This window comes from Crocodylus porosus, unplaced genomic scaffold, assembly GCF_001723895.1.
Source record: "Crocodylus porosus isolate Cpor-Errol unplaced genomic scaffold, CroPor_comp1, whole genome shotgun sequence".
In the NCBI taxonomy this organism is placed as follows: domain Eukaryota; kingdom Metazoa; phylum Chordata; order Crocodylia; family Crocodylidae; genus Crocodylus; species Crocodylus porosus.
Window position 1 is genome coordinate 16,482,668 of NW_017728921.1, and position 12,056 is coordinate 16,494,723.

The 12,056-nt window shown below is 40.2% G+C and overlaps 1 protein-coding gene across 8 annotated transcripts in view; it reads left to right on the top strand.

Moving 5' to 3' along the window:
• Positions 1 to 12,056, top strand: part of CABIN1 (calcineurin binding protein 1) — a 202,353-nt gene that overhangs the window by 39,865 nt on the left and 150,432 nt on the right. For all 8 annotated transcript variants that reach the window (XM_019539123.1, XM_019539126.1, XM_019539124.1 and 5 more), the window contains exons 20-22: positions 8,267 to 8,428; positions 9,682 to 9,888; positions 10,275 to 10,420. In XM_019539123.1, coding sequence (XP_019394668.1) covers positions 8,267 to 8,428; positions 9,682 to 9,888; positions 10,275 to 10,420 — 515 coding nt within the window. The remainder of the gene's footprint in view (positions 1 to 8,266; positions 8,429 to 9,681; positions 9,889 to 10,274; positions 10,421 to 12,056) is intronic.

Below are 12,056 nucleotides of genomic sequence, written 5' to 3' on the forward strand. Positions count from 1 at the left end.
GGTGTGTCAACAGTTTTCAGTGCCTTTGTTTTTTTAAATTTAAGAAGAAAAACAATGTAAGGGAAGTACATGCTATTGTGTATTGTCTTTACATTTTTACAAGTATTCCAATAAAAATTATTTCTTTCCACAAAGCTTTGAATTTGTTTGAATATAGCATTTAAACCACATTAAGTGTACTGTATTTTTTTTTTTTCCTAATCAAATATTTCCGTTCAAATACTTGTGGCTATTGGGACATAAAATTAACATGGAGTACTTTTTAGTTTTGTTTACTTAATATAAGTCAAATAAATATGCTAAATCAGCTCACACTCCATTTAGGGCATTGGAAAAATTTCTGGAAAACCCACATCTCTGCACACACCTAAGAGATTCACAAGGTAAACCCAGAGATGTCAAATAGGAATCCCTAGTGCCAAAAATATTTTAACCTGTTATGACCTTTCTGAGTTTTTAGAGTAACAAAAGAATTGCTCCATAGTCACAAAATGAGTGAAATCTCGGAACTGACATTTCTGTGGGATGTCTCAAGTAACGAGAAGTGCCTTAACCCAATATCTATCAACCTCATAGACTTAAGTGGTCTGATTTGGTATGGAAGATTTTGTATGTCTCTGTTGAAAGGATAAACCTCTAGGGTTAAGAGGCTAATCTCTGTCAAAGGCATTACCTACAAAGTAAGTGTTTTTAGAGATGCGAGTACCTGACAGAGGTGAGCTACTTCATGTGTACAGATCGATGAACAGCCCATAAAATATGCAAGTATGGCTTTACGAGGAGCTTTGACTGAAAGCACTATTCAGTGGACCTTTTTGGGACAGTATTTTTGTCACCATAACTCTAGACTAAATTCAGTTTAATAAACTTGTAGGTGAAAGGCTGTGGATTATTAGAAGAGTTATTTAAAAAATCATAACAGTTTTTCTGAAAAACCAAGTCAGGATTCATCCCACAAACGTATTTAATCCATCATAATGATATTTGTGGGGGAAAGTGGAAGTTGTATAGTTCAGTGGTTCCCAACCTTTTTTTTTCCTGTGGGACAGAGTGCACAGAGCCAGCTGCCTACCTCCTGGGGCTATCCTGCCCTCCAGCTTTAACCCCGCATGCCCTGGAAGCCACTTGCCCAAGGGGGACATATGCGGGTCCGAGCCGGGGGGGTTTATGCCATGACCTGGCAGCCACTGGGCTGCAGCCCGGTGATTGGGAACCTCTGTTAAAGTCCAAACCCCTGCCCAAAGCAGAACCATCCCCAACTAGATCATTCCAGCTAGGGCTCTTTCAAGCTGGGCCTTAACAACCTCCAAGGATGGAGATTCCACCACCTCTCTGGCTAACTCATTCCAGTGCTGCTTCACCCTCCTAGTGAGAGAGTTATTCCAAATCATAGAAAGTGAAGGTTGGAATGGACCTCAGGAGGTCATCTAGTCCAACCCCTGTTCAAACCAGGACCATCCCCAACTAGATCATCCCAGCCAAGGACTTGTCTAGCCAGGTCTTAAAAACCTCTAAGGATGGAGAGTCCACAACCTCTCTGGGTAACCTGTTCCAGTGTTTTACTACCCTCCTAGTGAGAAGAATCTTCCTAATATCTAACATAAACTTTCCTTTCTGCAACTAGAGACCTGCTCCTTGTTCTGTCATCTGCCACCACTGAGAACAGGCTAGCTTCATCCTCTATGGAACTACCCTTCAGGTAGTTGAAGGTTGTTATTAAATCCCCCTAAGTCTTTTCCAGACTAAATAAGCCCAGTTCCCTCAGCCTTTCCTCAGAACTCATGTGCCCCAGCCCCCTCACCATTTTTGTTGCTGTCTGCTGGACTCGCTCCGATTTGTCCACATCCTTTCTGTAGTGGGGACCCAAATATAAACACAGTACTCCAGATGTGGCCTCATCAGTGCTGAACAGAGGGGAATAATCACTTCCCTTAACCTACTGGCAACACACCTACCAATTCAGCCCAGTATGCCATTAGCCTTGGCAACAAGGGCACACTGCTGGCTTATTGTCCACGGTAACCCCCAGGTCCTTTTCTGCAGAGCTGCTGCCCAGTCAGTCAGCCCCCAGCCTGTACTGGTGCATGGGATTGTTCCATCCTAAGTGCAGGACTTTGCACTTGTCCTTGTTGAACCTCGTGAGATTCCTTTTGGGCCAATCCTCCAATTTGTCTAAGTCACTCTGAATCCTAGCCCTACCCTCCAGCATATCTACTACTCCCCCCAGCTTGGTGTTATCTGCAGACTTGCTGAGGGTGCACTCTAGGCCATCTTCCAGGTCATTGATAAAGACATTGAACAAAACCGGTCTCAGAATCAATCCCTGGGTCACTCCACTTGATACCGGCTGCCAACTAGACATTAAGCCATTGATTACTATCCTCTGAGCCCGATGATTCAGCCAGTTTTCTGTCTGCCTTACAGTCTAATTCACCCAGCCCGTACTTCCTTAGCTTGCCTGGGAGAATGTTGTGGGAGACCATATCAAAAGCCTTGCTAAAATCAAAGTACATCACATCCAGTGGTCTCCCCATATTCACAGAGCCAGTCATCTCATCATAGAAGGCAATCATGTTGGTCAGGCATGACCTGCCCCTTGTAAATTCATGCCGACTATTCCTAATCACCTTCTCCAAGTGCTTAGAAATGGATTTTTTGAGCATCTTTTCCATGACTTTTTCAGGGACTGAGGTAAGGCTGGTCTATAATTCCCTCGATCCTCCTTTTTCCCTTTATTAAATGTGGGCACTGTATTTGCCCTTTTCCAATCATCCAGGACCTCTCCCAATCACCATGAGTTTTCAAAGATGATGGCCAGTGGCTCTGTAGTTAAGTTACACATCTAGCCCCATGGACTTGTATACATTCAGCTTTTCTAAATAGTTCCTTACCTGTTCTTTCACCTGGGGGTACAATGATTGAAAAAGGTTGAAAACCCATGGGCTGAAGAGAAAATTGAGGGCAGATTTAATAGCAGCTTCAGCTACCTGAAGGGTGGTTCCAAAGAGGATGCAGCTAGACCAGTGATTCCCAATCTGCGGTATGGGTACCACCAGTGGTACGCAGACAACCTGGCAGTGGTACACATTAACAGATTTGTTATAATTACTTTATATGACAAAAAAGTCTCAAGCTTACGCTGAGTTGCAGCAAGGGAAGTTTACGTTGGATATTGAACGCTCAATGCCTTTTTCACATCAGTTTTCACTGGCAAGGTCAGCTCCAAGACTACTGTACCTGGCAGCACAGTTTGGGGAGAAGCTGAGCAGCCAACAGTGAACAGCTAAGCAACAGTAAGCAGCCAACAGCTGTGGGTGATGCAGTGAACTTGTTCGCTGCCGTGGCTTGGCGTCAGGTCGAATGTTCTACAGTCAAAATTGACATCAGAAAGTTGAAACGATGTCAATTTATAAATGTTGTAAGTGTGAAATGTTGTAAATCGAGGACTGCCTGTACTGTGAAGAAGAAAACTTGTCACTGTTTTCTCTTCTGAGAACTGAGAGGGTGGTGGTATTTACTTATGATTCTGTGGTCTGAAATAAACCCTGAATTACTAGTCATCCAGTTCTCTTCAACAAAAGCCATAATAATGCTTTTAGCCTATCACAAGTAGTCAGTTTTCAGAGCCAAAGAGAAGCTATAAAGCTGAAAAACAGGAAGATGTTTTGGATGCAGGTGTGCTTTATAGCCATCTGCAGTAAGTTATTGCTACTTGTAGGAAGCCCATCTGTTGGTCCACATTGTATTGCTGGTGACTAAAGGAGATGGTGTAGCAAAGGGTGTTAATGTTGAATTAGGATGTCGTCAGTAGCCACAGTGTGAATAATTTCCCAAAAATCATTCTGGGCCGTTAGTAAGAGTTTATACCGGGGTGGGCAAAATGAGGCCTGTGGGCTGGATGCGGCCCGCCAGACCATTCTATCCGGCCCGTGGGGCCCCTAAAAATTTAGAAAATTAATAGTTACCTGCCCCTGGCTGCCTGTCACCCTGCCCTTGATGGCTTGCCAAAACTCAGTAAGCGGCCCTCCACCAGAAATAAATTGCCCGCCCCTGGTTTATACCATTAGAAAGCTGTGCAGAGGGACAGGCAGTTGTATTGAGCTTTGTAGAATAATAATTCTGTCAAGTGCTGTTTGTTAGCAGTGTTTTAAGCATGCAGTAGGTAGGCATGTTTTAGTTACATTATGCTGTGCTCTGCCAGTTTACTCCTTCCTTTCATCCTGGTCAGTATTTATCTGCACTTCATACTGCTTCATTTTTTTGAAATTGCTCCACTACATTTCCTATGAGAATTTCTGCCATAAGGTGATTTGCTGTGACTCAAAACTTCATTGAAGTTCATTTGAAAAAGTGTCTCATTCCACCCTGCACAATATAAAGGTTCTTGGCTCCTGGAACCTGCTATCTTGTTCTTGATATAATTCTGCAAATAGGTGAACCAAGTTATTAGCTTTTGAAGTCTGCCTTTGAAGTCTCACTGCAAAATAACATGAGTTATCCTCCTGCTAAATCAGTGTGATTGGTGGTGTTCAGAATTGTCAAGAGTCTCAATCAGGATGAGAAAATCATTGTCAAGTATTGTATGTGCACATAATGAAAAGATATTAATTTGCCTCCAGAGAGTTTACGATCTAAGCATATGCATGCAGATTAATATAATAGGTAAAGTGCCAGGTAGCAGTGAGATGATAATGATTATCTTGAAGTGCCAGCTGCAAATGGATGAAGATTTTGTGGCTGTATCACGCATGTTTTCTGCTCATACAGTTTGCTTCAGTCTCTTCACATTTGGCTTACCCTGGCAGAGGTAACTTGTGTTGGGGAGGAAGGCTGAGTGAAAAATAATATCTCCCTGCAGCTTCCAGTGTTGATGGTTTTTGAATCTGTTTCCACTTTGGAGTAGTGTACCTCAGAAATCAGATGGCAGACAATTATATCTAAATGTTAACAGAGGCTAAACCTTTTGTCCTTTGGATGAAATTTAAAAGGGATGCCCTGATTGTTGTCCTGATCCATCTATTTGCATTTTTCATCAGAACAGAGGTATTGAAGTAAGATTATTGATCAGTAAAATAGAATTCTCCAAAAGGTGTGCAACTTCTGTGATGTAGAGGCAAATCAAAATGGAGAACATCATATTTTTTCCACCTCCTTAATTTCCCAAAATAACTGTTCAAGTAGTACCATTTTTTCCTCTCATCCAAGTTATTTTTATTTAGACAAAGAGATGCCTGTTGCTGCCTCTGATAATGCATTGTCTCTCTAAAAAAAAAAAAGGGGGGGGGAGGGGGAAAGAAAAATGGAATTAAATTTCCAGCATGTGTTTGACATCTTCTGAATGTAATTTTCTTTATCAATGTGTATTGAAGTCTGATTCATAATGCTTCAGTTAGTGGTTAAATTAGTCTTTCAGAAAGATGTAAAATCCCGTAACACTGAAGAACTCTTGTTGAACATGTCCCTAAATTGCATTGAAATATCAAGACCCTCACAAAAATGCTCCCTTTGTGAAAAATATCCTCTCCCTTTCAGCCTTCTGTTGCAGACCTGTTAGTTTTAGAGTTGTATGATCCTTGATTTCTTGCCATCTTCCTCTCTTTTTTTGTAACAGTAGAGTTGCTGATAAAGCTGATTAGCTGTAATAAATAAGGATATCTGTGCAACAGATATTCACCCCACATTTTATATTTATGTAAATGTGTATACAAGGCTATCATTTTCTTTTGGGCTCCTCACAATTTTGCCCCCATGAGGCCCAAAATATAGGCATTCTTAGTGTGGTACAGTTAGAGTCCTGTCATTTGTGCCCCCCCCAACCTCCTTTCTTTTTTGCCATTACCTGGTTTTGAAATGTATAGAACTTTATGCTCTAATTGTCGGTACATTTTCATTGAGAATCTAGAAATGACTTTTTGTAGGCTTAGATTCCTAATTTAGAGGAATTTGGAAGTACAGTGTCTATAAAGCCCTTGTGCAACTCTAAATTTTAATAACTTTGGATGTACACATGATAGAAGCAAACTGTAAACAGTGATTGAAAACAATTAATTAAGTTTTAACACAATACAGCTCAAATTTCTAGACTTTAACATAACTGGCATCTTTTATGATGCATCATTCAATCCGATTTTCCAACACATAGAAAACACTTTCCAGTTGCTGCTGAGTGATTTCATGAATTGCATTTATGATCCTTATCCTATGTATAGGTTACACTATGCTAAAAAACGTAATGAATTACGCTTTCAGTCGCCATGTGCAGTTTGCTTTTGTCATGTGTATATTCAAAGTTATTAAAGTTTAAAGTTGCACAAGGACTTTATAAACAGCCTATATATAACCTGAACTCTCATCAGGTATTAGAAACTTTTTTATTTCCCAGATCTCATCCATCTCTTACTATGATGGCGTGTACTGGCTAGCCCTTGGCAAGGAAGGTGTTACAGAGTTTCTGGGCTAACCAGGTCTGCAGGAGTGGTATAAAAGAGGAGAAGCAGGCTCAGAAAGAGGACTTTTGGTGCTTACTGATCAAGGCTCCTGATCAGACATCCTGAGGAGCGAGCCCTGTGGATTTCTATGTGTCAGCGCAAGTGCCTGGAGAAAGTATAGCTTGAGCACCAGGGAGCTGTCCCCGTACCCCCTTATTCATCTCTAAACATTCTGATAAGATGGATAATTTTCTCTATTCAAGGAAATTATTTTATACTACATGGATTTTTTGCATCTGCGTTACAGCCCAATCAACCAGAGTTCCCACTGAATTAGAAAGTTCCTTTTATTGATAAGAGATTTTCTTTTAAACTGTCAGGAGACACTACAGCTTGTGTTTAGTCTTTTTGGAAGTTTTTCTTGACCTCTCATCTGTCACTGGGTCCTGAGGTCTTGCCTGTATGTGCTATAGTCACAATAACTGAGTTGGGTAACATGTGCTACAGGCAGTTCTGTTTCCTTTCTTTCATGGATTCCCCTGATCATCTTAAATGTCTCTCCACACCTCCCAGCTAGGACCATTTCTTTTGCATTTGTCTATACATGATAAATTCAAGGTAGTAAACTGGTCAGGTAGCTACTTCTATACCTTTGACTTATTGACTGAAAACAAAAGAGGAACATGATAATTAATATGAATAGAATGGTAAAAGCAGTTATTGGGGTTCCAGCATAGGGCACAGGCATCAAACGTATTGCCTGTGGGCCAGAACTTGTTTGTGGAACTACTCCATTCAGCCTCTTGGTCTACTGTGGGCTACTAGAAGTTGAGGGATGGCCAGTAGTTGGCACGGGCTGCCATTTGAATCTGGGGCCTTGTGAGAATGGCCCTTAAAGACAGGTGGGTGAGCAAAGGCTGTGTAGCCAAGTCCTCGGTCACCTACAACTGCCTGGCCTGCTGCCACTTGTCACGGCAAGGAGCTGCCTGGTAGGGATGTGCGAAGCGGGCCCTATTCAATTCAGATTCGGCTCGTATCGGGGACAGTGATTTGATTTGGATCACTGTCCTTGATTCAATTTAGCCAAATCTGAATCAGAAGGTTCAATGCTGATTTGGAGAATCAGCGATTCAGCCATAGACACAGCTTTAAATGTTTTTTTTTATATACCTCGACGTACTAGCACGGCTTGTGAACACTGTGATGCTGGAGCTGATGGAGCGTCCCACACGGGTTGGGGGGGGGGGCCCTCCATATGCTCAGCAGCAAACCCAGAGGTGGACCAGAAGTATTTCCAAATCTGTGTCTGAATCTTTCTGAATCAATTCAGAGGGTTCCGATTCGATTTGGAGAGATTAAAGGGTCCCCTGAATTTGATTTGGATTTGGAGATTTGGCCACTGAATCAGGCCAAATCTCTGCTGAATTGAATCAGGGACTGAAACTTTGCACAGCCTGGCTCACAGCTGCTTGCCCCATTGCCACTTCAGTGGCTGTAGACACTTCCATTGCTGCTGCCACCATCCAGTGCCACATACCAGATCCGGTCCACAAGGGTCCCATGGGCTGAATCTTGCACGGGGCCCCATTTGAGTTTGACACCCCTGTTGTAGGGAATAAACACTCATGTGAGAGCCTTGTGTGTACAGAGGTCTGAAGACTGCTTTGATGAAAATAACAGAGGGAAAAGCACATCTATTTTTTTAGTCTGTGTGGATTCATATAGCACTTTTACCACCCAAGTATCTGAGCACTGTATTCAGGAAAATCGATGTAAGAACATTTAATTTAAAGCAAAATTCAAATACCTGGTTATTTGACCTTTCATACTTGTTGTAGGTGCGAGTACTGCAAAAGGAGCTTGCAGTGTCTACCTCTGAAGATACTCATCCCTACAAAGAAGAGCTGGAGACAGCCCTGGAGCAATGTTTTTACTGTTTATATGGTTTCCCTAGCAAAAAGAGCAAAGCAAGGTACCTGGAAGAACATTCTGTGCAGCAGGTAACATAAGAACAATCAGCTTAAATAAAAATGCTTTAGAACACCGAGAGAAACAGTTTCCTCCAGTGCAAATGCCTTGAGGTGAATTAATGGAAGGAGTATTCATAATTACTGTGGCCATTTTTCCATTCCTGGAATTAATTTCCGTTATATACAAGTAGAAAAAATGTGAAACACTTTTAAAGCTCAGTTTGGGAAAAACAAAACTATAAGTGACCTCTAAAAGAGGATGGGCCATTAGAGGGGTGGAAGGGAAAAAAACCTCTATGCAACTGGAATGCCATATGTTTCTTAGAAATTGCATGACTATATGCTTTATTCAGTACAAACCAGTTATTTCTGGTCCCTGTCACCTAGTTTAATCGTAGCAGCCTATGGTCTGCTACCCAAGGGTAAATTATTCCAGATCCCAGTATAATTTACATCAGTGTAAGTATGTCATGGATCCAAACTCTTCTAAAGAGGAAGAGGATGGGAAAGATGAAGGAAAAGAGGGCAGCAGAAAGAGAAAATATCTTCTGCCAGAAACAAAACTTGTCTATCACATACAGATAACTTTGGGTGAAATCCTGGCCCCACTGAGGCCAAAAGTAAAATTTCCATTGATTTAGAAGGGTTATGATTTGTTTCTGGAAATGCAGACTCAACTGGAGACAGAAAGTTTTACCAAAAAAGATTGTAAATTAAGTTACAAAAAATTAAAAAAGAAGAAATTAAGGGAGGAAGATGAATTGTCATGGTGTGGCATCCTGTGTTTTTTTTGTTTGTTTGTTTTTTTAAATGCTTCCATGTCTCAAATATGGTGGCGGTTCTTTAGATTTTTTCCTCTTCCATTTAACTGGACTTGAGTTTCAAAATCCAGAACAAGTATAGCTGATTTCCTTCTATTTCTTTCCATGCCATCCCTGTGTCATTCTGTATAGCTACGCTAGAGGTATAAGTGCCTGCCTACAGCTGTCCTGTTTTGGGGGCAGACCTAAAAAACCTATCCAACAGCTTTTTTAAGCAAGTAAAGCTACACATGTTAACAGTGTTTACTAAGTTATAGTCTAATGCCCTAGCTTTTAATCAGCGTGCAGTATGTTATAACTGTAAACTGTATATGTCTTTACGTCTTTTATTCCAGGAAGGTCTCATTGGTTTCCTGCATAACATAGTATTTATTTTATCCTACTTCAAAAAAAAAATCTTCCTTGCAGACCTGTGGAGTTTGGGATTTTGAGTGCTAATTTCTCTTCTTTGTTCTCTTTCAGGTGGATTTAACGTGGGAAGATGCTCTATTTATGTTTGAGTATTTTAAACCTAAAACTCTCCCTGAGTTCGATAGCTACAAAACAAGCACTGTATCTGCTGATCTGGCCAATCTTTTAAAAAAGATTGCTACAATTGTTCCTCGAACAGACAAGCCCATGTTGAACTTAGATACTCTCTCAGCCTATATTGAAGGAACCTGCAGCAAGGTACAACTTGCTGTGTTTAAAAAAAAATGACCAAATGTGGCTACATTTTTTATTTACAGTTAGTATGTTTGTTATGGAGTGTGAGAGAATTATATTTGTTGGAAGTACATACAGAATCACATTTGAATTGCATGAAAATATTCTTTCCAAACTGCTTAGTTTTATAGGAGCAAGGTATAATACAGACATTACAGAGTTAGATGTTTATCTGTATAATGTTTTGTAAGGACTCTGTAAAGGAGTGGAATAATTTCAATCTTCTTGTTTCTTGTGATGAAAAAAATGTTACGTAGTAACTGTACTATTACTTTTCACTGCAGGGAAGCAGCATGTGTGCAGCTTTTTAAAAATGTATGGCTGATGCACCTATGGTTTTCTGTTTTCAGGAACCATCTCTCCCTGAGGGTGCAGACTACTCTCCTCCAGTGGTGACTGAACTGTACTACCTCCTGGCAGACTACCATTTTAAAAACAAAGAGCAATCTAAAGCCATTAAATTCTATATGCATGACATCTGTATTTGTCCAAACAGGTCAGTTCTGTTGAAGCCACCTGCATGTTTTTCATTGTTTTCAGTTCATTGGTGCTGAAAAGAAGGGCAAATTAGGAAGGGCTTTGTTCTGTTCCAAGAGCAGGACAATTTACTGCAGTCTATTACCAGAGGAGTAGTTTGCAAAAAAAAAATCAGTGTTATTAATGAGCAATTATTTGACATTTTCCTTTTGGTTTCTGAAATGACCAGAAATCGGAGTGGGAGAAAGTAAATTAAAATCAAGAAGACTGAGGAGATGCAACAACTGCTTCTCCTTTCTCTTTTGCTCCTTTGGATTTTGGGGCAGATTTGTAGACATTAAGGAATGAAAGCCATATTACTGTATTTCTGCAAAAGCAAAGACCTACCATGTCCCAATGGATTGACAATTTCAGATGCCTTTTATTTTTAACAAAAGTTGTTTATATGTCCTGGCAGAGAGGAGTTGGCACAGGAATAAGCTGAACAGAGCAGTTGTTATTCTGGTTTATCCCTATGTTAACCTATGTCAATAAGTGTCACAGCTCAACATTTCCTCAAATTACACCAAAATGAGAGCTACAGTAATCTTAATATGCTAGTCAGTAAACCTAAGACATGAAAATTTGGCTTTCCCTATCAGCAGAATTCCTGTATGGTGGCAGAGAAATTAAAAAGGATGAAAGTCCGAACTCAGAATAGACAATTCTGAAGTGTTTGGCAGAGCAAAACTTCTGCACACATTGCAGAGCTGATAGGGAGAGTTGCATGTGTAAATCTGCTATCAGAACAAACAACCTCAAGTCTGTGCTGTTCTTTAATCTCCCAGTGTGAGAAGCGGGATATTCAGATTCTTGAAACTGTGGGTAAAACTACAAAAACATTTTAAGATTGAATGACCATTTTCTGAAAGAGTCAAACATGTCAGTATTCAGTGATGTCACCGTAGGATGCCATTAATGTATTATGGTTAATTTTCCAGCAAAGGTAATTCATATAGTAACATGGTTGATATTTTCATCCCAGGTATCTGGCACCTTATAGACTCAAAATATCAGAATTTCAAAACCCCAGAGAATCTGGGTGTTGAGGTCACCTTTACACTTGACACTAAATTAGATTTTTTTTAAATCATAGGAAGTCAGAGCTTTAAAATACTATGAAAGTAATTGATTCTCTGATATTAAATCAAATTATAAGGTGGAAGCTCCAGCCTTGATGCACCTAAATGTTTTAAGAATTTGGGATTGTCCAGTATCTTTCAGATGTTGTCACTGACACTGCCTAGTACCATGCTGGATACCAAGATACCTACAGAAATGGGAGCTTTATAACATTCATCAACTTCTTCTAGAGCAAATTTGTAGGGGGCAGGGGGTTGAACTAGATGGCCTTCAGAGGTCTTCTACGGCCCTACTTTTCTATGGCTCTATGATTTCATTTGTAATATGTGATTTCTATTTTCTATAATCTTATAATTCTGTAATGAAAGGTAGGTAGGACAGTATTTAATTAGATAGACAATACAGGATTTAAAAATCAACATGTACATTTTATTCATTTTTACTATGTTCTTTGTTCTAATGAAACACACAAAAAGGAATAGAAATACAAATGAACTGATAGAGATTTTTGGGGCTGATATTTAAGGAGGCAT